General features: G+C 37.5%; 1 protein-coding gene and 1 long non-coding RNA gene across 2 annotated transcripts; one reads left to right on the top strand and one right to left on the bottom strand.

Moving 5' to 3' along the window:
* Window positions 1–208: 208 nt before the first annotated feature.
* LOC134817465 (uncharacterized) lies at window positions 209–6,572 on the bottom strand. Its single transcript, XM_063826605.1, has 2 exons — window positions 6,562–6,572; window positions 209–692 (listed from the first exon to the last, which is right to left on the bottom strand). The coding sequence occupies exons 1-2, from the start codon at window positions 6,570–6,572 to the stop codon at window positions 209–211; spliced, it is 495 nt and encodes a 164-aa protein (XP_063682675.1).
* A 5,240-nt stretch (window positions 6,573–11,812) lies between these two features.
* On the top strand, window positions 11,813–17,040 carry LOC134817625 (uncharacterized). The gene is made up of 3 exons (XR_010160540.1): window positions 11,813–11,949; window positions 12,812–12,908; window positions 16,833–17,040. It is a non-coding gene; the product is annotated as an uncharacterized LOC134817625 (long non-coding RNA).
* Window positions 17,041–24,649: the final 7,609 nt, after the last annotated feature.

Raw genomic sequence — 24,649 nt, forward strand, 5'->3', positions numbered from 1 at the left:
ATTTTGTTTTGACTTGTTTGAAACCCGATATGGACACAATTAAAAATCGGCATATTTCTTTATACAAGAATAAAGGAATGTATTTTCATATGAAATGTGCGACGAACAATATAAAATCAAGTGTTGCAATCGGCAGAGCACAATCAAATCAAGTGTTGCAATTGGCAGAGCACTACATATGAAATAGAAGATATGTTGACCGACCCACTTAATATATGTTTAGCTTTTCCGAAACTTGTTCGTTTAGTGATTTAAATCCGACATATTTGCCTGACTTGCTGGGGTACATTCTGCGGATAACTCTCACCACACACTGTGGTAGTCTGAAGCGCCGTCCTTTACCCAGTCCGTTCAGCTCCAGTATCCCAAAGAATGTTCTGTAAGCAGCGAAACGGTATAGCCTGTTCCTTTTCTCAACATCATCCTTTTCCGGGAACTCCTTCCGATTCACAGAATATGCGATGAGTTCTAAAACAGACTCGTCGCAAATTGACGCTTTGAATCTATGAATGTCTGTAATGCAGTTGACTGACTCTCTTTCGGTCAGTTCCTTCGCAACCCCGATTGTCGAACAGCAATATGAATCGTCTTCGAGTTCATCACCACACGAGCTGCAATCGCACTGCTGTTTCTCTGCCGCCTGTTGTTCTCCAACTTCATCCTCACTCTCCACCCTAGCTCCAAGTATAGAGCTAGGGTGATAGTTTTATAATGGTACTTATTATATATGCAATGTATTGTAACTGTATTCAACATTACCTAACATTATTATCTCAATGAATTATAGTATCTTATTTGTACATTGAAATATGATAATTGATCAAAAACCAAATATAAATGCCAGATGAAAGTACAGTTTAAAATATGGGTGGCTTATAATTGGATGTATAAAGACACTCTTTATACAGGGTGGGCCAAAAGTCAGTACCCATATGTTGGCCTTAATAGCTCCGCCGTGTTTTATATTTGAGAGCTGTTGCTTTGCAGATGGCATACTGTACTTACTGGTTCGAGGATTCCGTCGTCAAAATTTGAAAATTCGAATATTTTAGACCACGCCCATTCAATATTAAAACACCTATATTGTTTTCTCTGAACATGCTGAACGCCTAATTTTTTTAGAGACGGTAGATTATCAAATGTTGCATATGATCTGAAAACATGAGGCAAAACAGATTAGAAATGACGAAGTTATCAAGCATTTTCTGTATCTCGTTAACAATATTGACTGGGTGATTATGTGACACCGTGACACGACACCTTAATTGGGCACCCTTAACAATTCCCATAATGTTTAACGGGGTAGTTAACGGGGGCACCTTATCACGTGATTAGGTAAACCAATCACCTGATCACACGTAATGAATAAAGTTAAACTCGTTATGCTTCATATCTCGGTCATCTGAGAAGCTACAGTTCTAATTCTTTCAGGACAAACGTAATTCGAATGGCCAAACACAATTCAATAACATTTAGCTTGATCCGACTATCCAAACTATCAAATAAATGTGAAAATGAACCTCCATTTGAAAAAAATGAACGCGAATATTTTTCGAGTTGACAAATTCCTCGAACCAGTGGTGGTACTAAGTCATACCAGAAAGAAGTATTTAAATTGGGCAATCAGTGACTGAGCTATAAAGGCCAACGTATGGGTACTGACTTTTGGCCCACCCTGTATTTATAGTGAAAAAGCTTTCAAATGAACAAACTTTTAAGACAGCAAAGCGCCGCAACAGTAGGTAGTGCGCCATCGACAGTGAGCCGCGCGTGCCGACTGTAGGATGGTTTTTTAGCGCTAATTTCGGCCAGCACAATTTTCTTCAAACAAATAGATATTAAGTATCCTTCCCGACCTCCGATTGCAACAAAAATTGGTAAGCTTACTTATAGACTTACAAGGAAAGTGTCCGAAAAGTTTAAAGCATATCCAACCATCAGACATTATGTTACAGCTAAAAGCAGCGTATTTTGCCCCATTTTGATCACTACATCAACTCCGATATCCACCAAATTTTTCGGACAGTTGTGAAAGCCCTATTGGAAGGTCGTCGCCAATTTTCAGAATGATCTCATTCAAGGAACTGAAGATATATCCAAATAATACGACAAAAATCAACGAATTTGGTCAAATTTGGTCAAATTACGCGACTTTTACAGCTAATTTTGCTCCAAAAGCCGCGCACCATCAAATATGGCACCTAGGCGAAACTCACTGATCTTTCCAAAAAGGTATGACAAATTTGGTATTGTGAAAATTCTCAAAGTCTCTAGAAAACAATGGTACAAAAATTTTTAAAATCCGAGCAAGTTTATTTTTATGGTGCACCCCCTAGCAACAGAAGATCTAAAAATCGATTGAATGTATGATGTAGTAGAATACATTTTACTAGCTGGCCCTTGGCGCCTCTAGTCCTATCTGAGTGCGCACGTGCGGTTTGGCACTGCGCGTGTACCGGCCTTTAGTTGTACACTCATTTATAATTTACCGTTTTAGTTTGCTGTGACTTGAGTGTAAAGCGTAACGAATGTGGATGTGTTCGTCTGCTATGCTTGGTATAATATTGCTTGGTGTAATAGTTGCAAATCTTGCTTACGTTATAAATAGTGTCACATAGTGAGTTAGAACTTAAAAGCTTGGTGCTTGGTGCTTGTCCAACTGGAATGAAGACATGCATTTCATACCTACCCGATCCGTTTTTATTAGGACCGTGTTGTGTTGATATGACATGTTGATATATCAACTGTGGTACGATACAGGGAGTTGCTAGGTGTTACGTTGGGAGCTATAAATATACATAATTTACATGCCTTTCTGTGTGACTTCAATCTTATTTCAGGTGTATCTCGGCTCATGGTTATCGTAGGGTGATAATTCTTTTTTCAACCGGTCATAAAAAGTCTCCTCTCCATTGGTTATAGGCTTGTTAGTATTGTAAATTGTTTATGTATTTTTAATTAGTAATTTAGTCAGCCCGCACGCTCATTTTACCTGTATTTCTATATGCGCGGATCAGAGCAACTCACATAATTGACGTCACAGGTTCAAATTGTTTTGGCTGGATATCTCGGCGCGCGAATGAAATACAACTTTGCGGATTTCACTAAAGTGGTTTTTACGATTTGCACGAGAAAAAAACTTTTTCTAAGGTCCCCTCATCCTTTAAAGCTTCAGGCAGGGCATGTAATATGATTTGAAATAATTGAGCCAAAATTGGAAAAAAATATGGGCGTGGGAACTTGTAGGCGCCCGGAGTCCACAACTCTTCAAAAGTCCAAAGGTTTGGTCACTTACCCTAGTTTGTTGGTCACACATGGTTTAGCACAATTAAGCAAAGATTCACCGTATCGATCATAATTATCTCGGACATTACTTTCACGCTGATGACCTTAGTGTAAATAATTATGTCCGTGAAAATAATGTCTGTGCCATTATTATTTATTATTAAGGTCCGTGAATAATAAAGGTAATTTTTCCATTAATTTGAGTGTGTGTGTGTGTGTGTGTGTGTTTGTGTGTGTGTGTGTGTGTGTGTGTGTGTGTGTGTGTGTGTGTGTGTGTGTGTGTGTGTGTGTGTGTGTGTGTGTGTGTGTGTGTGTGTGTGTGTGTGTGTGTGTGTGTGTGTGTGTGTGTGTGTGTGTGTGTGTGTGTGTGTGTGTGTGTGTGTGTGTGTGTGTGTGTGTGTGTGTGTGTGTGTGTGTGTGTGTGTGTGTGTGTGTGTGTGTGTGTGTGTGTGTGTGTGTGTGTGTGTGTGTGTGTGTGTGTGTGTGTGTGTGTGTGTGTGTGTGTGTGTGTGTGTGTGTGTGTGTGTGTGTGTGTGTGTGTGTGTGTGTGTGTGTGTGTGTGTGTGTGTGTGTGTGTGTGTGTGTGTGTGTGTGTGTGTGTGTGTGTGTGTTCCTACATATGCGTAGATATGTGTGTATAAGCCGATTACTAAATATTAGCTTATTATAGTAGGACAAATATAATCACTTCTCAGTCACATTCTAGAGTTCAGAAAAAGAGTAAAATACTTATTACTGCATGCAAACACTGTTCTACTACAGATGTGGAGTCACTCGACCTTCTTGTAGAGCTTACTTTCCCTGATCCAATCATCGAAGATGAGCTTCATGTATTGCGCACTTGCCCTCTCTATGAAAATGTTCGTCACTGTTTGACCCCACAAAGTAAAACATTACTCTTCTCTGATATTGGACAGATGTTCGCACACGGTGATTATTTCTTTGTTTATTATAGTGGTTGCAATTTTATTCTCATTCTCTTGTATATATACTTTTTGACTTTTGGGTAAATTTACTTTTTACATTGGGTCAGACATTACCATGTAATTTGACTTTTGAATCGTTTAATCCGTTTTATATTATCCGTTTAATCTTATTAAAAAATAACCAATATTTTTCACAATTTCTTGGAAATTTTTGGGCGGTCATGAGCGTGAATAACTATGTCCGTACAAATTTGTTCCGTGAAAAACTTGTCGGTGACAATTATGTTCGATAAGGTAGTTCAAACAAACCGTCACAATTATCCTCGTCAGATCCATCATTGCAGTCTTCTTCTCCGTCACATAACCATGCATATGGGAAACAGCCGTCACCATCTGAACATTCTACTTGTCCAATTCGTGCACAATTATATGCGTCAGCGTACACTGATTGAATAACAAGGAAAAATTAAGTTCGCTAAAAAATAAAATATCTGCATATTTATCATAAAACCTTATCAGACGTTATTTGACCATTATATTACGTGAACGGTATGTATTTAATTATAGTTATACAACTAATGTATCAGCTTCCTGAACAAATATATAGCTATACGTGAGGGAAGTGAGCAATAGACTAGCAAGCTATGTAAAAGCAAATTAAGAACTAAAAACGAGCACTCACCTATTTCGTGACACAGCCAACACATAAGAGCACCAACAAGTCGATTCATGAACCTAAATCAGAGCACATGTACAAATACAATAGTAGTCCGTTAAAAGTAAAACATATATAACGCAGACCTCGTTATAAAGCGGTTTTTGGGCAACTTTTTTGCCTTATTCATAACCTCGATACACCGACACGTTGTATACCACTATAAAAATAGTACCTACATAAACTCAAAATTTTACTTTGTTGTTTGGGCAGCATAAAATTCTTTATTAAAAAGCTTTTCCAGCATACCAATCCATGCTCGCCATGATTATAAGATTTAAAGTGTAAAGGCGGAAATGGCGTATAGTACAACTACAATTCCAGAATTAAACATAACAGTTAACACATAAATTACCTGTAGAATGTAGATAGGCTACGATTTGAAATATTTTCAGTATAGTATTAGTAGGCCGATCGCGATTCTGATTTTTTGAAATCAGAGAAGTTACAGTTTAGGTTAACCTTATATATAAAATTGGTCACATTCAAAAATATTTATGACTTATTTGTGGGCCAAAAGCCAGCAAATTTGGTTCGTGTGTATGCCCAAATAATTCCTAGATTGTAGATTTAATTACACATTTTAGGGGAAAGAGGTACTGTGTACGGTAAATAGGGGTTTTACTGTATCATGAAGTTATCGCTGATCAGATCTTGCAGTGGATGGAAATCTAGCGTCCGCCTATGTCGAGAAAAAGAGCGTAATTTTGGATATAATTGTAGTTGTACTCTCAGCGGCTCTTACTAACTCGCTCGCCCAAAAATTTCACGTGACTTTGGTTTTTATGGTTTTGCACTTTGCAGCCGTACAAAACGGTTTTACAAAACCCAAATCCCAACCCTAACGGTTAGGGTTGGGATTTGGGTTTTGTAAACCCTATTTGGGTTTGGCTAACCCTAACCATAACCCCGAAGCTATCCATAACCCTTACTAATACTACAACCCTAACCCCAACCCGAGCTCTAAATAATCGAATTCATGTTTTACTAGCATGTTACGTGACCAAAACGGTTTTTTGCTCATAACTCTCCAGGGAAGCATTTTTACCCTACGTCATGGGGGTGATTCGGAATCAGTGTCCATAAATACACCGATTTCGATCAATTTCACAACCAAAGGGCCTTTTCACAAGAATTTTCTTAAAATTTGGGCGAGCGATTTAGTAGGAACGACTCTCAGCTCAGAAATCACAAAATCCTCAAAGCAGTTTGCGATAATAACTGATACGAGTACGACTGATCGATGCGACTTGTTATTTACAAAAGGCTCTGTAACGAGTTATTCTATTGATGATAAGAGTTGCAATCATGGGAAAGTTATATTTGATAGAGAAGCCAAGCTCCGAGCTTCAACGAGTGATGAGTTATTTTCTGTACAAACAACACAGTCGTAAACTATAAATACACTGATTGTGTCCGAAACGTTAAAGTCATAGTAATACTAATACTTGATTGACGATGCCAACCCTTTCTTACTGGGCGGCGCTCAGCCTGTCATTCTGCCGCAGCTTTGATCGCAAATCGGCGGAATGAACATTATAGCCTGGAGTCCCCATGTAAACCCTTTTAAGCTCGTACTTGAATCATTAACCCTAACCATTATGGCTTCGAGGTTATACTTATGATAAGTCTAACCTCGAAGCCATGACTTTATAATTATAGTTATGAGTTAGTATAAGGGAGATTCGGATTTAGCGTCCAAAAATGCATCGATCTGAATTCTAAGTCATAAGTTGTTTCAACTGTCGGCAGACAACCTTATAACGTAAATGTGGCACTGTGACACTCGTGGCACTAACATGTGGCACTTGCGACACTCACATGTGGCACTTGTGGCACCATCATATGTAACATGTGGCACTTGCGACACTCACATGTGGCACTTGTGGCACTATCATATGTAACATGTGGCACTTGCGACACTCACATGTGGCACTTGCGGCACTCGCATGTGGCACTTGCGGCACTATCATATGCAGCATGTGAAACTTGCGGCACTCACATGTGGCACTTGCGGCACTATCATATGCAGCATGCGACACTTGCGGCACTCACATGTGGCACTTACGGTTCCAATATGCTGCATAGTTAGGTACAATACTGCTTTTTTTTGCAAGAATCATCAACTGAACTGGTTGATATTTCAACTTTAAGTTATAAAATTGATGTTTACGATTATATCGTGAGACGTGAAATATAATTCTGCCCGATTCATACTGCGATTCAGCAATCATAAATAACGCTAAAGACGATATTAATTTGTTTGATGATTGCAATCATAATTTGGCTTGTTAAGCTTGAATTGATCAGTGTTCTTATTATATATATCAACCATAATTACATACGATTACAAATTACAGATGACATGATTGTATTACAATTGTGATCATCGGTCAACTACAAAACAAAGGCTCATCGAATATAAATACCTCTCTGTGTGCCTCCGATTGTGAGTCTGAGTCTGACTGACATGAAATTAACCTTTTAGTACATAATAATCTTAAAATTATGATACAAATATTTTTATCTATAATATGCATTGCAATGCGGCACAACCCCATCCCTTAACAAGCTTTCGCCAAAAACTAAACGACTAACCCTGCCTAACGACAAACTTGACATTTTAATTTATTTAAATGTCAATGTTGTCATGTCCAATTTTGCCTGTTAAAACTATGTTTTATACTTATAATAAGTGTACCGTGATCGTGATATAATAATGATACTTATACTGTAACTGTACGAATAACCCCTTTCGATTAATTATAATGGGGAAGCATTTAAAATTCAGAATAACCAATAAAAAACATCCGCTGCCGACAATTTAAAGTTAAACTGTTTTAATTTAACAATTACAAAAGCAAAAAAGCAATCAACAGTTTAACATTTATTCAAAACGATAAATTGGACCTTAACGGGTGATCGATACTTGTAAAATATGTGTTCCATAAATATTACCGTCCAAATAGGACCGTCGACGAGTCTTACTGGGCCGCGCTCAGCCGCTCCTACTAAATCGCTCGCCCAAATTTTAAGAAAATTCTTGTGAAAAGGCCCTTTGGGCATGAAAGTGATCAGAATCGGTGTATTTTTGGACGCTGATTCCGAATCACCCCCCATGACGTAGGGTTAAAATGCTTCCCTGGAGAGTTATGGGCAAAAATCCGATTTGGTCACGTGACAGGCTAGTAAAATACGAATTCGATTGTTTAGGGCTCGGGTTAGGGTTAGGGTTGTGGTAAGGGTTATGGTTAGCTTCGGGGTTATGGTTAGGGTTAGGGTTGGGATAAGGGTTTATGTAAAACCGTTTTGTACGGCTGCAAAACCATAAAAACCAAAGTCACGTGAAATTTTTGGGCGAGCGAATTAGTAAAAGCCGCGCTCAGCCTGTCATTCCGCCTAATCTCTTTATGAACATGATAGCCTGAGGTCCCCAGGTAATTGGAGGACTTTGCCGCTTCGACGCGCCGCGCGAACTAGCATTCTTGCTTCGTCGATCGTTGCTCTGCTTCGCAGAGCAACGATCTTGACGGATTGACATCGTCAATCAACCCAGGTAACGACGAGTCCAACTTCAAATAACAATAACACCTGCGGCCCGCCGCCCGTTAATGTTATGTTTCTTTGAATTTGATTGCTCAACCCTGATTAAATACTAACCTTATAACGGCTAACCCTGACCTTAACCTACGATTAACTATTAAACTGTACTGGGCTTCTACTAATTCGCTCGCCCAAAAATTTCACGTGACTTTGGTTTTTGTGATATTGGTTTTGCAGCCGTACAAAACGGTTTTACAAAAACCCTAATCCCATACCAATACCTAAAGGGCCTTTTCACAAGAATTTTCTTAAAATTTGGGCAAGCAATTGCTGATTAGATCGGATGGGTCCATTTTATTTTTATTTTAATTTTATAGTGTTTCCCCTTCGCACGCGATGTTACTTGTTACTAATACTATAAAATTCAGCTCATAGTTATGAACAAAAAATAGATTTGCAAGAAGAAATTTAAAAAAGTGCTAATATATATATAATTTAATAACTTATTAAATTATTTTACGTTGCACGTTGACCATTGTTAATGGTTTGGCCCGGCGCGCGTTACTTCCTAGCTCGTGCCATCCTGTCATTCCGCTAAATAATATGGTTATGAACATAACTATAATAGCCTGGGGTCCCCAGGTAAATTTAAACATTAAATGTATCAAAATAATTCCGGCAAAAATCATGTTAAAATTAAATTAAAACTCTAAACGCGCCGCGCGTATTTCCGAAAATTAACTCCGCAGTATGAAAATCGAGCGCACAAGCAAATACTGTCATGAATCACACATGTACGTTATAGTATCATTGATAGTATTTGAGTGATATCTTTGCATTTCAAAACTAATATTTAGTCTGTTTGGTTATCTTTTTTTCGATATGTAATTTAATTGTTAAGTACGTTTTCATAAAATCTGATTTATGTGGAATATTGAGTATTCATTCATACTATGGGTTTCCAATCGTTTTTTAACTTGTGCTGCTTAATTCTCAAAAGTCGACTTATAATTTGCGACGTACTTCTTATATTATCTTCAGACTTCAACATAATTCGTCATCATACTTAATCGGGTTACATTGATCCTTTACAGCTACATGACTCTTACAAATGCAAGATTTCACTGAATTAGCAATTAGAGAAATTAAAATATTGAAATGTGTTGTGGCCATTTCAAAATATCAAAGGAGGTCTTAAAGTTGTTAATAGTTAATAGTACTATGTTTAAAGTATGCACTGAAGGGGAAGTTTTCTATCATTCGGCTGCATTCGTATCATTCGATCATACATTTATTCATTAAAAAAAATTGAAGATCCTACACAAAATATGACTAAAATAACTTATTGATAAAGTTTCTCAAGTTCGTGAAGGGACAGTCTAATAAGGCAAGGTTTTAGAAGAGCTTCAAAAGAATCCAGACGATTGTACAGGGCGGGGGCGAAAGGGGGGGGGGGGGGGGGGGGGGGGGGGGGGGGGGGGGGGGGGGGGGGGGGGGTGGGGGGGGGGGGGGCAAAAGTCAGTACACATGTTGGGTGTTTTATTTTTGTGAGTTGTTGCTTTGCAGATTGAATACTGTACCTTTACAGGTGGTTCATAAAGGTTGGGAGGCTATAATAATTGTAAATGCCTCTAGCTCCCACTTCTACTACGACAGATATATCCTTTAAATTATTTTCCTTCTGAAATTTTGGCTCTAGTAATTAAGAAATGTGACACCTTAGGAGAGACTACATGAAACTAAATTCTTAGGCGTAACAGTCGGTGAAGACCTAAACTGGAATGAACATCTAGAGGTAAATAAGTATTAAAACTGTGGCATGCTAAATAGAATTAAAGATAACATTCCCACATCACTCCTTAAAGATCTGTATCACACTCTGTTTGAAAGCTATCTTGCATATGGTATAACTGTCTGGAGAGGAGTATCTAACAAAAGCACAGAAAAGACACTATCCTTTTGATATTGAGATATTGGTATTTCAGATCACGTGTACATCGTTCCTTTTTTACGACACAGTAATTTATTGACACTCACAGCTATAATTTTAATCATTGAATCAGTATTTTTATCTGTGCTCTGCGAATGCATCACATGAATCAGTTTTTTAATCTATTAACTTATTACACATTTGTGCTCTGCTTTAGCATCACTTGACTATTTAAAAAAAATTGTTTGTTCAGGCCATGACCTTATAGTCAGCCAATTGGCCATTGCTATATTATGTGTATATTGTTTGAATATTCTTTTCTTAAAAAAACAAAAGCACAGAAAATGTGTGCCCGCATAATGTTTGGTGATAAAGAAGCATACCTGGATAAATTTAAAACTAGTGCGTGATGCAGACCCTACGGGGAGCAGATCCTGGTATCTTTATAACTATTTAGGAAGAGATTTTTATAGAGTGTTAGAAGTGCAGACGAATTAAGCATATAAATGACATCATTACCATTTCTGAAGTGGTTTGTAAATGGGCCATTGTTAGCCCCAAGCGTTTTGGTCCCTCATTCCTGCCACTCAGCATTGCCTACTGTAAAGTATAAATTTTTCTTAGAAAATAGAGAAACTGACCTTGTCTCACTAAAACTGATAAAAAGTCCATAATCTTGGTGTTTCGCTTGAATGACTTAAACGTACATCTTTGTTGGGTATATTTTAATGTCGAAGGGTGTAATAAATGTTAGAATTAATTTATTTATTTATTAAATTCCCCTGAATTGAAACCACTTGCCATAATAAAAGCACTAACAACCAAATAACTTTTTTTCACCAAAGAATATTTCCTCAAGTTTACTTCTAGGTTCATCCAAACTATCAAATAAATGCGAAAATGGACCTTCATTTAAAAGAAATAAACACGAATATTTTTCGATTCGAACCAATGGTGGTAGTAATTCATACCTTGACTCCCCCTCACCCCTGTACAGTGTACATTCGTAGGAGCTACTACAGAGAAGCTACCCACACTAATCTTAGATCTGTTCAACATATCTTGCAGATAAGTTGGAGCCAATCCTTGTAGAACTTGCAAGATCTTGAGTGCAATCATTTTCTTTATATCCAACCAATAAAGATAGATCAGTCCATCCTCTAGATGGCCTATTAAAATCTTTGGCTTTAGCTAGATCATTTTGTAGTAAATGGAACTTGATGTTATAGCCTCTTGCCAATTCCAAAGTATTTAAAGCTATTACAGTAATCTAAGTAGGATGGCGCTTCAGAGATATTGTTCATAGGAATCAAATTTCCATTTTGATTGAAAAATAATTTGTTGATTCTAATGTGATATATGCTTAGTAAAAATATATTGCAATACTATTGGTTTAAACTGCTTTAGGAGATGATACGAAGCGGTGCTACGATTTACATTGGTCAGTGGAAAAGTGTGGTGAACACCAACTCAAAACAGAGCCAGATGCTTTACTTTACGATGTGACTATTACTGATTAATATACCTGCAAAATACTGAATGTGTTTCTGGTTAGTTAATAGTTTTTCTTAATTGTATATCTTATAGCTTTCCTCCACAATTACAACTAACTGCAGAAAAAGACAGTTATGACTCAATTGAACATGTATTAAAAGTCAATTTACCATTGATTCATGCACTTTACCATTGATTCATGCAATTTACCATTGATTCATGCACTTTGGGCTGAAATAGGGAGGGGATGCGATGATGTTTACTTTCATGATTTCGAAAACTCGATTTTCAGGACGCCCGATTATTACAATTACACATGAGTGCTGACCTTCAACTCGACCGGCGATTAATTTGGCTAGGAAGAATAGCAAATATTTCAGATAGCTTATTTTCAGATCTTTGCATTTTTCAGCCTAACGAACCATTTTCTTCAATAAAAAGCGGTCCTAAACAGCACAATGTGACTTCCAGAGCATGAATTTTTACATCTAAGATGCCAACTTAAAGAATCGTTTCACACACCAAGAGCGCTTACACACACTCCACTACTTTTCATCTGGACTCACAATCGTGTCATCTGATATAACCCAGAATATTACATTAAAATTAAATTAAAAACATGGTTAAATTAAAAACATGGTGGACCAAAATGTATCTTGCTGCTCTTTTTTTGCCCACCCTGTGCATGTGCTACAAAGTATTTATCTTAATTTTTGAAAACTTGTCTTCGAATACTTCGATAGCCAATTATAGGGTCACCCACTATTAGAAGAAGGGGGTAAGGAATGGCTTTTGTCTTTTATTGGTAACTGGTATAAATAGTTATGATTGTTACCATTCTAAATCATCAGTTTTCCTTTATTTTTTATCCTATTTGGTTATTTCTATTTTCGAGCTGTCATGTACATGTATTTTCAGACTAAAGTACCTAAAGATCACAGAATTCATTTACATAGCTAAAGTGGATCACAGAAAACTGCAGAGAACAAGATGGAACATTATATCAGTGCTGCAGGTAAGCAACAATTTGTCTTATAATGTGGTAATCGGTTCTTATCTTAACTACCGAACGAGTTTGGTATATTCAGTCAAATGATGAAAGTCATTGATAATCAAACAGATGCAGCCATCTTAAAGGACCAGTTAACTGAAAAAAAAGTTATCCTCATATTTTGACAGATTGTGACAAATAGCAAACTAAGCAACGTGTCGAAATTCATAAATCTCTAACTGCTCTCTAACGCGTGTAAATAGCGTTTGTATTATTTTGGCGATGACGTCATAAAGTCCCTTGTGCGCGCAGAAGAGCTCGTGAGACTGTATTTTACAGGTAGAAAATGGACATAATACAATGTTTTTCCCCGAATAACTCGAAAAGTAAGTAATTTATGGTACATGTTGCTTCATAAGTTGTATATAAACATGGCCATTCTGCACAATTTGCACACATTCAAAAACCTTTAGGGCCTTCATAGCCCAATTTACCAGATATCCATAGTTTTGCATGATTACTGGAACCGAAAATCAGTTTTTCGCCAATAAATGAAAAAGTAAGCACTTTAAGGCATATGTTTGTTCGTAAGTCATATATTAATATGTGCGGTTCTTTTGCACCCTGTCTAAAGACTCTATCACGATCCTATCGAAAATGGGCTCAGCACCACGCCCAAAATGGTTTTTGGCGAATTTTTCGAAAAGTAAACACTATATAAACATGCATATGCGGCTTCGTTTAAGCCTATTTTGAAGTCTCTACGACCTTCAGAAGCAAGAGGTCGGTTACGTTATTGGGTCAATATGGGCGTGGCCCTCCTGGGTTTTCTCCACGGTAAAAAAAATGTCTCCAAACGAAAATCGTTTATTCATACCTTCGGGAAGGTCTGTGCAAAGTTTCCTGAGTATTTGAATATTTGCAGGTTCATTTCCATAAATGTCCATAAATGACTGGACTACACAACTTTAGAGTTAACTTTAGAGAAACTCATTAGTCATTTATCTCAAATCAAGCTGTTAGTGTCCATGATCAACCTGTGGCGACAATGTTTTACGTGAAATGTAAAAATCAGGAGTAATATAAAAAGTGTATTTTTAGATTAAAGTGCTAGCTCATAGTTTTAGAATTGTATAGATTAACGTTGGTCGTTTAGCCATCTAACAATCGATCGTGCCGTAATATATGGCCAGAGAATAATAGGGTCTTGGAAATTCTATAGTTGTTCAGTGGGTCGATTGACTGAACACGTTTGCACTTGGTATTTAAACTTACCAGTAGTTTATTTATGTTATGTACCGATGATAATGCAATTAGGATAACAACTAGGTAAGCCGTAAGTCTAATTCAAGACACACCGCACACCGTACACTCCAAGTCCAATCAGTATTACTATTTGGTAGACCCGAGACCGGGTATTTTGGCGGGAATTCTGTTCCCACGGCACTGTTCTGATAGAAGCTACTTCTACTAATGGTCCCAGAGGAACGGCCGTAAAGTAGCCAGACTTCTTGTCTCCTGTGCTGGCTGACACATGCGGATTAAAGTTATAAATTTCGCTATGCTATAAATATAATTGCTCTCGGAATTGAATAAACTCCTACTTATCTAGATCCTTTCTAAATTCGTTAGAGTTTCATGGACTGGGGAAAAATAATCGGCACAGTCTCCCTAGCTGCTTGTGTAATTAAGCAATGAAAACAATCCAAAATTATCACATATGACATAAGTTGTAATAGCAGAAACTTTCTAACCGTACATTCACCCGCCACTGTTCAAGAACCTATATCACTATTTAAAATCATGACGTGAGCACTGTACATCCAATCAGCTATTCCTTTAGTTAGAATGATAGCCAAAACTATAAGGATTTTGGAGAACTAGAGTAATAGTCATAATTCTAAAATTTGAGTGAGTTACACGTGTTTTATTGACGATGATAAACATTTGTAATGTAAATTACGCTATGCAAGCGCGCACTGAGGGACTTTATGACGTCACGAGGCCACAGCTTATTATTGCAATAACACGCGTTACAAGCACTAGGCGGTGCGCCATCGACAGTAAGACGCACGCGCTGACCATTGAATGGTTTTTTAGCTCTTATTTCGGCCAGCACATTATTTTGGAAACAATCGAAAAGTTATAATACTTCCCATATAACAATTTTGTTGAAATTTGGTCAGCTTACGTAAACACTTATGTTCTACTGAACCTAATCTAGTTTGAGCGATTTCGATGGTCAGAATTCGAGTTATCAACGAATTTATACCTATTTTGTCATATTTAGACCTCTTCATCAAGACCAATCTCTCCCAACTAAATTAGGTTCGGTAGGTAAGTATGATTGGAAGGTTCTGACAACTTTCAGCATGATTCATGATCAGGAAGCGAAGTTATGACAGAATAATACGACAAAAATCAAAGAATTTCGTCAAATTACGCGACTTTTACACCTAATTTTGCTGGCTAAAGCCGCGCACCATCAAATATGGCACTTAGGCAAAACTCACTGATCATTCCAAAAAGGTATACAAAATTTGGTACTGTGAAAATTCTCACAGTCTCTAGAAAACAATGGTACAAAAATTTTGAAAATCCGAGCAAGTTTATTTTTATCGTGCACTCCCTACAAGTACGCTAGAGAGTTGGTTCTTTCGGCGATACGATTCTTTACCAGTTTGTCACAGCTGATTTAAATCTTAGCCAAATTGGAGACTACAAATTTTTCAGTTAACTGGTCCTTTAAGAAGAAGGGGTGAAATTTCACTATCAACCAAATTCCACATTTTTCACTGTCATGATAGCGCTAGCAGGTGCTGATAAGACGTGGGCTCATTTACTTATGTTTAACTACAGTTGAAACAAAGCACTATCTACTCTGCCCTGTTCATTTATCTTTAATCGCAAATTAGCTGATAATTATAAGAAACTTAACAAAATTTGCTGAGGACATACAAACCTTGCGGGCCAGTTTCAACCCTTGTAACTTAAAAGTGCAAGGGGCCATCTACTTAGGATGTCCGCCAAAATCGTAGATTTTCAGACCACTTCCCCCTGTCCGGTTGTGTCCGAATTTTCAAAACCAATCCCGGCGACCCTCCCCCAGACATCCAGATTTCCAGCTACTTTTAAGAGTACAAATAAAACCAACTCAATTCATTGTTAATAAAATTCAAAGGGTTGAAATAAAATTCAAAGATTTGAAATAAAATTTACGGACGTCCGGATTTTCAGAAACCACCCCCTCCCTATTTGCCGGACGTTCTAAGTAGATGGCCCCAAATGTAATTGATCAGTCGGCCTATAAACAGTCAAATCAAATTTATTTTTACTTTGTTTTAGTAAATCATGATATGCAAGTTTTGATTATGCAAGTTTTTAATTTTTAAGAATAAATTATAAAGCAAAGGATACACCATAATTTTCAATTATTATTTTCACTTACCTTAGTTCGTTTATTTATGGCGGGTAATATTGTGGCGAGTAAAATGTTGGCGGGAAAAAATATGGCGGATTGTCCGAAAATCCGCCATATTTTACCCGCCACTTATTTACGGTATCAATCAGTTTGACAGTACAGGTCATTACAACCAAAGTATTTGAATAAAACCACATCGCTGTGGTCGGAATACCTAGAAAGTGAGTTCGTGACGCTTGTTTCAATGTAAAATAGGAACGATAAAATTATTATGGCATGCGTATACCCTGCCAGAAATCCAAAAGTTGACTAGGCGGGTTTTATTATGGCGGGTATAAAAATAATGGCGGGTAATATGGTGGAATTACCGAAAACCGCTGAATTTAACCCGCTATAATTAAACGAACTAAGGTATATTAAATAAAATTATATTGTTATGTATCATATAATTTTGTAAAGATTGGCCGGTGTACCAAAAACCGGTTCCCAAGTAAACAATTGATAATACATAATAAATACTGTTGCAGGTTTGGTCACCTTAAAATCAGCTACTAATGTTACGGAGGTCTCCTGAAAAGTGCCATTAGAAAAGCTGCTTATAGAAACAAACGCCAGACACTCGTCACTCCCTGCATGCAACCAAAGAACGCTAACCTCTTCCACAGAAACTCGCCCTGGTCAACAAGCCCGTCTATGGAAATACATGGGTTGCAACTTGCAGCTAAACTAGCCGAAATCAGAGAAATCAAATTAGACATAATTGTCTTACTTCAAGTTATAAATAATGTGACTAATATGTATTGTATTTGAGGACAGTAAATATGAACAATTTATTATGAATATGCCCAATTATAACTCTAAGAATTGGACTTTTCATCTTCGACTTATATATCTTTAAAAATATTAAAATATACTACAGAAGAATGAAGACTGTTTGGAGTGATTATAACATCGGTTAAGCTTTTGTATAATAGTCCTTCAGACTGCTAAAAACGAGGTATAAATGGAACGCGCGTTTTGTAACTCCGTCTTGATATATAAAGGATCTTATTTTGTATTCGAATTCAACACCGCGCGTAAAGCGTGGACGTGACGGTCCGGCCTTCGATTGACTGACGATGTTGAGGCAATAGTCAACACGGTATAGTATAGTTTGCAGAAAATTTGCCCGGTTTAGAATCACTCAGTTTACAAAATTAGTGTTTTTAATTTCATTGAAAAAATGTATTATCATCATGGTCCATAAACCAGCTGTTACAATATTATTTTGTGTAAATTCAAGCATCGAACTCCCTACCTTCTGGTTGCGAGTCCGGGAGAGCACCCTTACACCACATTAGTGCCACATAAACTTGCGACACTCGAAAAAGTACTTTTGCGACACTATGAAAAAAAAGTGTGGGCTATGTGGCACTCTGAAAAACATGCGGCACTCTAATGTGGCACTATAATGTAACACTTTGGTTCTGGTGTCGAAATCTTGCAGTTATGAATAAGTTTCGTTCTTAATTCTAAAGCAACTTCTAAGTATAGATGAACAAGATTAAGCTCAATAATCAGTATTTTTCGCAATCAGACTGTAATTCATAAAAGGATGGAAAGCACTTTAGTGTGACGGGTTGTGAACCTTCAACTAGTTGGGAATATATTAATATCTGCATAAAAGCTGGAATAATTTGCTAGGAGAATTATTACACAATTTATAGAATAATTTATGGACCATCAGGGGTCGTTCACATATTACTTTATCATTCACATTTTTTGGTGGCATGGTCCTGTTATGCCTCGGTGCAGTTTTCTGAGGATTGGGATGTCGCAAAGATGACTCATACTTCTTACATAAAACTAGAGCCTTTTGATAGTCAAACAAGTGACCGATTCTGTCTTAACTTTTAGAACGTGTGCAGTTTGTTTTTATACCGAGGTTCTTTAAATTAATATTTCATGTTCTTCATCAACGAGCTATTCAGTTTTATGTCTACATCTATATTGGTAAATATTATATAAACAGATTTTAACGTTTCGGAACAAGTTCATATTTTCAGATGACTCCAAGCTAATTCTAACAATCGTTGGGTGAAATTGTGTCAGCAGATTAATTTTTGTGTGCCCTTAAATACTGTTTTAATTGTGTAATAAGATTTTGATTTCTTTAAAAGTAACTCAAACTATTTCCACACTAAAAAGCAATATAAGCTATTAGTAAAACTCTAATTGCATAACTTTAACACTAGTTTAGGACATACACAGTACATATTACAAAGAGCATAGTGTAATGCCAAATATTAATGCCACAAATGTCTTACTCTAATTTTAAAAGTGCCACATTCATATGGTGTCGTTCACATATTACGTAATCAGCCGAGGGGGAAGGGGGGTTTCCAAATGATTACGCTTGTGTACTTTTGACAGAATTATAGCTATACGTATTTATATTATTATACGTATTATATAGGGGGGGGGGGTTAAAAATTGTCCAAAATGTGATCAACAAAACCAATTTATTTGATCAGGTAGAAGCAAGATTTTGTTCAAATTTTAAAACTAACGTTTGAGGACTTAATACAATGGAGATAAAACAGTAATTTGTTTATGTTTAGACTTTCTATTTATTTCACTCAGTGCATCTTAACAAATTTGTAATCTTTGCTTGCAACCTGGATTATTTGATAGAATCGGTCGTATTTACAAATAAAGCTGTAGAAGAAGCTGTAGAGGATATAATATACTTAAATAAGAATTCTAACATGCTATGAATTTTGCCCTTTGATTAAATTTTGCCTTTGTTACAATTTGTAGTTGTACGTTTGAGTTAAACTTAAATAAACTATGATGATATGAATTTTACTTGATAGAGTGCTTATCTTAAATGTTTTAGTTTTACAGGCTCTAATGATGTAGTTTTACGGAGATTGTAAGCCTTACATGTGTGTTTCCCTTCGTGTCCAAAAGTTAAATGATATGATAATGTGCCACATAACAGTACTAACAGTGTCACATATTACATACCTTATCGGACCTAATTTGGACGGACATTACTTGAACGCTGGAGGCCCTAGCGTTCATTTTAATGTCCGTTCAAATAAAGTCCGTTCATTTAATGTCTGTCCAAGTTAAAGTCCGTTTAATTTTTTCAAAAATGTTTCCATTTCGAACTTTTTGTCTAGAATATGTCAACTATGAGAACTTCATTGTGCCGTAAGTTAACGACAGAAAAGTTCTGAGGTTCTCGTTGTTCTGCCGGAGGCACAGAAAACTTTTCTAGTATATATGATGTTGGGAACCGGTCACTGCGGCGGAAGTCACTGCGGCGGTGTACAGTCCGGCGGAGGACGGTACAGCGGAGGTCGGTACGGCGGTGCCGACAAAAAGGTTGGACGGTACGGCGGATCACATGACACCCACTTTACTTTGGACAGTACGGCGGTACTACTACAAGAAACTGTACCTAAGACAGAACTTACACATTCAACTTGTTTCTAAGTTTTGTTCTAGATTCGCATTATAAGTTTTATTTTTTATTTTCTCTTTATCATTTTGTATAATTCTTGTTAGTTTAGTTGTTCATTTTTTTATTCAGGGCTTTGCAGACAATGTAAATCGAGAATATTGAGTTGTTGAAAATCAAAAAGTTAATATAACTTGACACACTCAATAGCAATAATATCTAAATCCCACAAATCATTATCAAGAAGTTACAGCAATCAATAATTCACATAACACTTCTGAGCAGATCCAGGTAAGTCAAAACATCATCTTCGTAAGAGTGCAGGTAGTTCTGCACCATGCGGTCAATCCTCCTGTCCTTGTCGCTGTGAGCTTTCTTCCTCTTCGGTGGGTTCTCTCCGACCAGGTAGGCTGCGTGCTTCCCATCTGTTGAACTCCATCTGAAGTGCTGTGATGAAGTTGTAGATGGTGGGGTTGGAGTGTCCAAGGATAGCGGAGAACTTCTTGTTCCAGGACTCCACGAAGTTGTTCGTTCTGTTCATGTGGAAGTGGGTCCGATCGTAAGCGTTCCAGGAGAGTGGAGGGAACTTGGCTCGTCCAGTACCAGAGGAGGTGGTGAGTCCCTGGATCCATATCGTCTGGAAGTAGGCGAGGAGGTCGTCGATGTCCAAGGTCGGTGGCATCTGGGCCAAGATACTGAAGAAGGCGTCCGGGACGTCCGCTTTAGGAATGTAGGCGAGGTTCATCAGTCTGCGTATCCAGATCCGGGTAGGAGTGTAGGTTTTCTGACCAGTAGTGGGATCCCTCGTAACTCGCTCGTACTGCTCCTTGTAGCCAAGTCGCTGGACAGCCCGCATCACCGCTTGACACAGATGGAAGTAGCAGTCGGCTTTCCATCTTTGGAGTAGCGGAAACCACGGTGTAGAAGGTTCTGCCTCTTAGCAGTTCTCCCTCTGACCACCTTCACCGTATCTTCATCGAACATCGTTGTAGCTGTTGTACTCAAGTTGTAGTGTTGCAGTACTGGAGAGTGTAGATGGTAGTGCTAATGAGATAATCTCCTCAACTTTGATCCGCTTTATATACTGTTTGCCTCTATCATTATCTACGTTTCACTGAGCAACCTCTCTTCTTGGCTACGGTTGATCAGATTCCTGGATGCGATCCCTCGTGACGTGTTCTCATGCCCTTGTTATTACCCATTGCATCTCGGCGCAGTGATATGAGATCTCACCGTAACAAACTCATCATGCACTCGCTTAACCACCGTTGTGCAGACCGGACGCGATCTGATACGAACCAGAAAGTGGAACAAGAACTGTTCTTAGCAATCACAATGTATATGTTAAACTTTATCCAATTTAATTTTAATTAAAATTAATTTCAAAGTAACAAAGAGGAAAATACAACTTTTTAAAGCTAATCGATTTTGTTATATTAGCAGTGCTAGGTCTATCTTATAGGTACAGTTTCTAGTAGTAGTAGTACCGCCGTACTGTCCAAAGTAAAGTGGGTGTCATGTGATCCGCCGTACCGTCCAACCTTTTTGGAAACTACCGCCGTACCGACCTCCGCTGTACCGTCCTCCGCCGGACTGTACACCGCCGCAGTGACTTCCGCCGCTGCGTCCTATACCCATGATGTTTTCTAGTATATATGATGTTTTCAAGGGTCACTTGACGGAAAAAGTCAACAAAATTATGGCACTAAATAACATAGTTCATGAGTTAGTCCCCGCCAACATGACAAACTTGTTAGCTTAGGGGAGATAATGAAACAGATAAGTGCTGGGAAAGATCCACGTGATGTTAAGGTTAACCTAAAGTTTTCTAAGATAAAACCACTTAACGCTGAATGGCTAGTAAAAGTTGACACTTAAAGGACCGAGGTAGTTTGATAAAAAATGTTTCCAAAAAGCGGGTATTACTGATGCTTTAAGCATGGAATTTTTAATGCACGAAAACCCATTTGATGAAGATGATATGTGATATAAGACAATAATCATGTACACATATTTTAACACGTTAACTGATTTAAGATTGCTTTTCTTGCTTACTGTATGAAAGATTGATTTAAAAATCATTTGCTTAAATCAAAAAACGTAAAAAAAAGATGAAAAATTCGGATTTTTGATGGTTTTGATTGCTTTCTAGCGTTCGTATTAATGTCCGTTCATAATTATATCCGTTTAAGTAAGGCCCGATAAGGTATAATTTAGTTCTGCAAGTGCGCATTTTAGTGCCAAAAGTGCCACATGTTACAAATGAAAGTGCCGCAAGTGCGCATTTTAGTGCTGCAAGTGTCGCATGCTGCATATGAAAGTAAAGTAAAGTAAAGTAAAGTAAAGTAAAGTAAAGTAAAGTAAAGTAAAGTAAAGTAAAGTAAAGTAAAGTAAAGTAAAGTAAAGTAAAGTAAAGTAAAGTAAAGTAAAGTAAAGTAAAGTAAAGTAAAGTAAAGTAAAGTAAAGTAAAGTAAAGTAAAGTAAAGTAAAGTAAAGTAAAGTAAAGTAAAGTAAAGTAAAGTAAAGTAAAGTAAAGTAAAGTAAAGTAAAGTAAAGTAAAGTAAAAATTATGACATAACATCATCACACATGTCTACAAAGTATCAAATCACTATATGGAAATATATAAATATCTTACCACCAAAATTAAAGTGCCGCAAGTGCCACATGTGAGTGCCGCAAGTGCCACATGCTACATATGATAGTGCCACAAGTGCCACATGTGAGTGCCGCAAGTGCCACATGCTACATATGATAGTGCCACAAGTGCCACATGTGAGTGCCGCAAGTGCCACATGCTACATATGATAGTGCCACAAGTGCCACATGTGAGTGTCGCAAGTGCCACATGCTACATATGATAGTGCCACAAGTGCCACATGTGAGTGTCGCAAGTGCCACATGTGAGTGTCGCAAGTGCCACATGTTAGTGCCACAAGTGTCACAGTGCCACATTTACGTAATAAGGTCGGCTCACTGTCGGGGCCCTTTTAGAATGAGCTTTTTTAGATGCCTCGTTTAACGTTTAAGTCATCTTAAACGATTCCCTAATTCCCCGCTTTATTTTGATCTGCACACGAGTTGAGAACGACAAATGAAAATCATATTAATTATGTAGAATTTAAATCGATTCGACAGTTGGAGACAAAATGTAGACCAAACTTTTCGGGGGTGATTACGGATGATGATTAATCAATCTACACTCGACTGTCACGTGACTTTTTCAACCTTTTCTCTAGCTGGTCCTGAACGACTATTCGAAACCTTAACCCTTTAATCTGATCCCAACCCTAACCCTAACCCAATCCTTAACAAACACATATGCTGAAACCCTAACCCTAACGAGAAATTAGACTAACTTCCTTATGCGGTCATATCACGTGATCGAGACAGTTTTTCGCCAATATCTCGTCAGGGGAGCATTTTAACCCTATGTCATGGGGGGTGATTCGGAATCAGCGTCCGAAAATACATCGATTGATGTTGATCTCAACTGTCGGAGGCCCATTAAGAACAATCTCGAAGATCGACTGTAGAGTGATTTAGCACACTCGGGTGATTACATGAATTTAAACGGATACTATATCACAATTGGGTATACAACAATGTGAAAGAGAAACAGAAAATTCGAATTCTTGACCAGCGACAACTTTGGAAAACACAATTGATAGGTCTCATTTTCACCAACTTTGCCTAAGTACTGAAAATTGAAGTACGTTCCTTTATCATTATGCTAAGATTATGTGACTATATTTAAGGTCTAAGTTGCTTCAATTGATTTTAATCTTCTATGCGACAACTACAAGGAAACAAACTCAATGATTACTGCAATATTCTATTAATAGCATCAAATAAATCCAATAAATTTTAAATAATTTATATGATCATATCAATTATGACTACATAAATATACGTATTATGATAATTCAAAAGTTACCATTTCATACAATTGTTGCCGGACGTAGTATCAATAGGTCGAGAATTGGGAAAATCTTTCTTTGGTCAGCGTTTTTGCAACAAACAATTAAAGTTGGAACTGTATAACAAACTGATTGTACCTCACATTTAGACGGTGATAAGTGATTTATTGGAGTACAAAATCATTACAATTTCTACATTTGGCCATACCCTCAACCTAAGTTCACATTGACATAGCCATGTGTATACGCGTACTGGCACTGCGTGACGCGCTTGTTTCACGCTTCGGCGGTCGCGCGCTACTGCAAGCGAAAGGGCTCTGGTTAGAGCAACAACCTAAGTTCACAAAGTTAACACCACCCTGACACTTACACAATCCTATAATTTATGATACAACTTATTTTACAGCAATCAAATAACTTTTCATGATATATATTTTACTTTAATGTTTAAATAATAAACTCTTACTCTTAGTCTTATTTAATTCATAATTTTCGCATCTGTTGCATGTATGTACAAAAACGCAAGACTTTTTCTAGAAATAAAATATTCGACAAAACCCTGTACTACGCTGCATTTTGCCAGCAAAATCCCACTTTTAAGGCTATGAATTTGTCTGTTCGCGCGCAAAAAGTGGCATGCAACGTATGTCAATGTGTGTGTGTGTGTGTGTGTGTGTGTGTGTGTGTGTGTGTGTGTGTGTGTGTGTGTGTGTGTGTGTGTGTGTGTGTGTGTGTGTGTGTGTGTGTGTGTGTGTGTGTGTGTGTGTGTGTGTGTGTGTGTGTGTGCGTGTCTCTGTAATTTATGAATAGTTAAATCAAGAAAACGGTAAAAGATATGTATATGGAAATGGTTTTTTCGGTATAGTATGGTGCCGACAAAACTCTGGCGAAGCTGCAAATGATTATTTAGGCCAGGTACTTCAAATCGGTCGGTGGTAAGTGGTTTAACATACGTTTATATTTTATAACCTACTAC

The sequence above is a fragment of the Bolinopsis microptera genome, chromosome 6 (assembly GCF_026151205.1).
Source record: "Bolinopsis microptera isolate Bmic1 chromosome 6, MBARI_Bmic_1.0, whole genome shotgun sequence".
NCBI classification, from domain to species: Eukaryota; Metazoa; Ctenophora; class Tentaculata; order Lobata; family Bolinopsidae; genus Bolinopsis; species Bolinopsis microptera.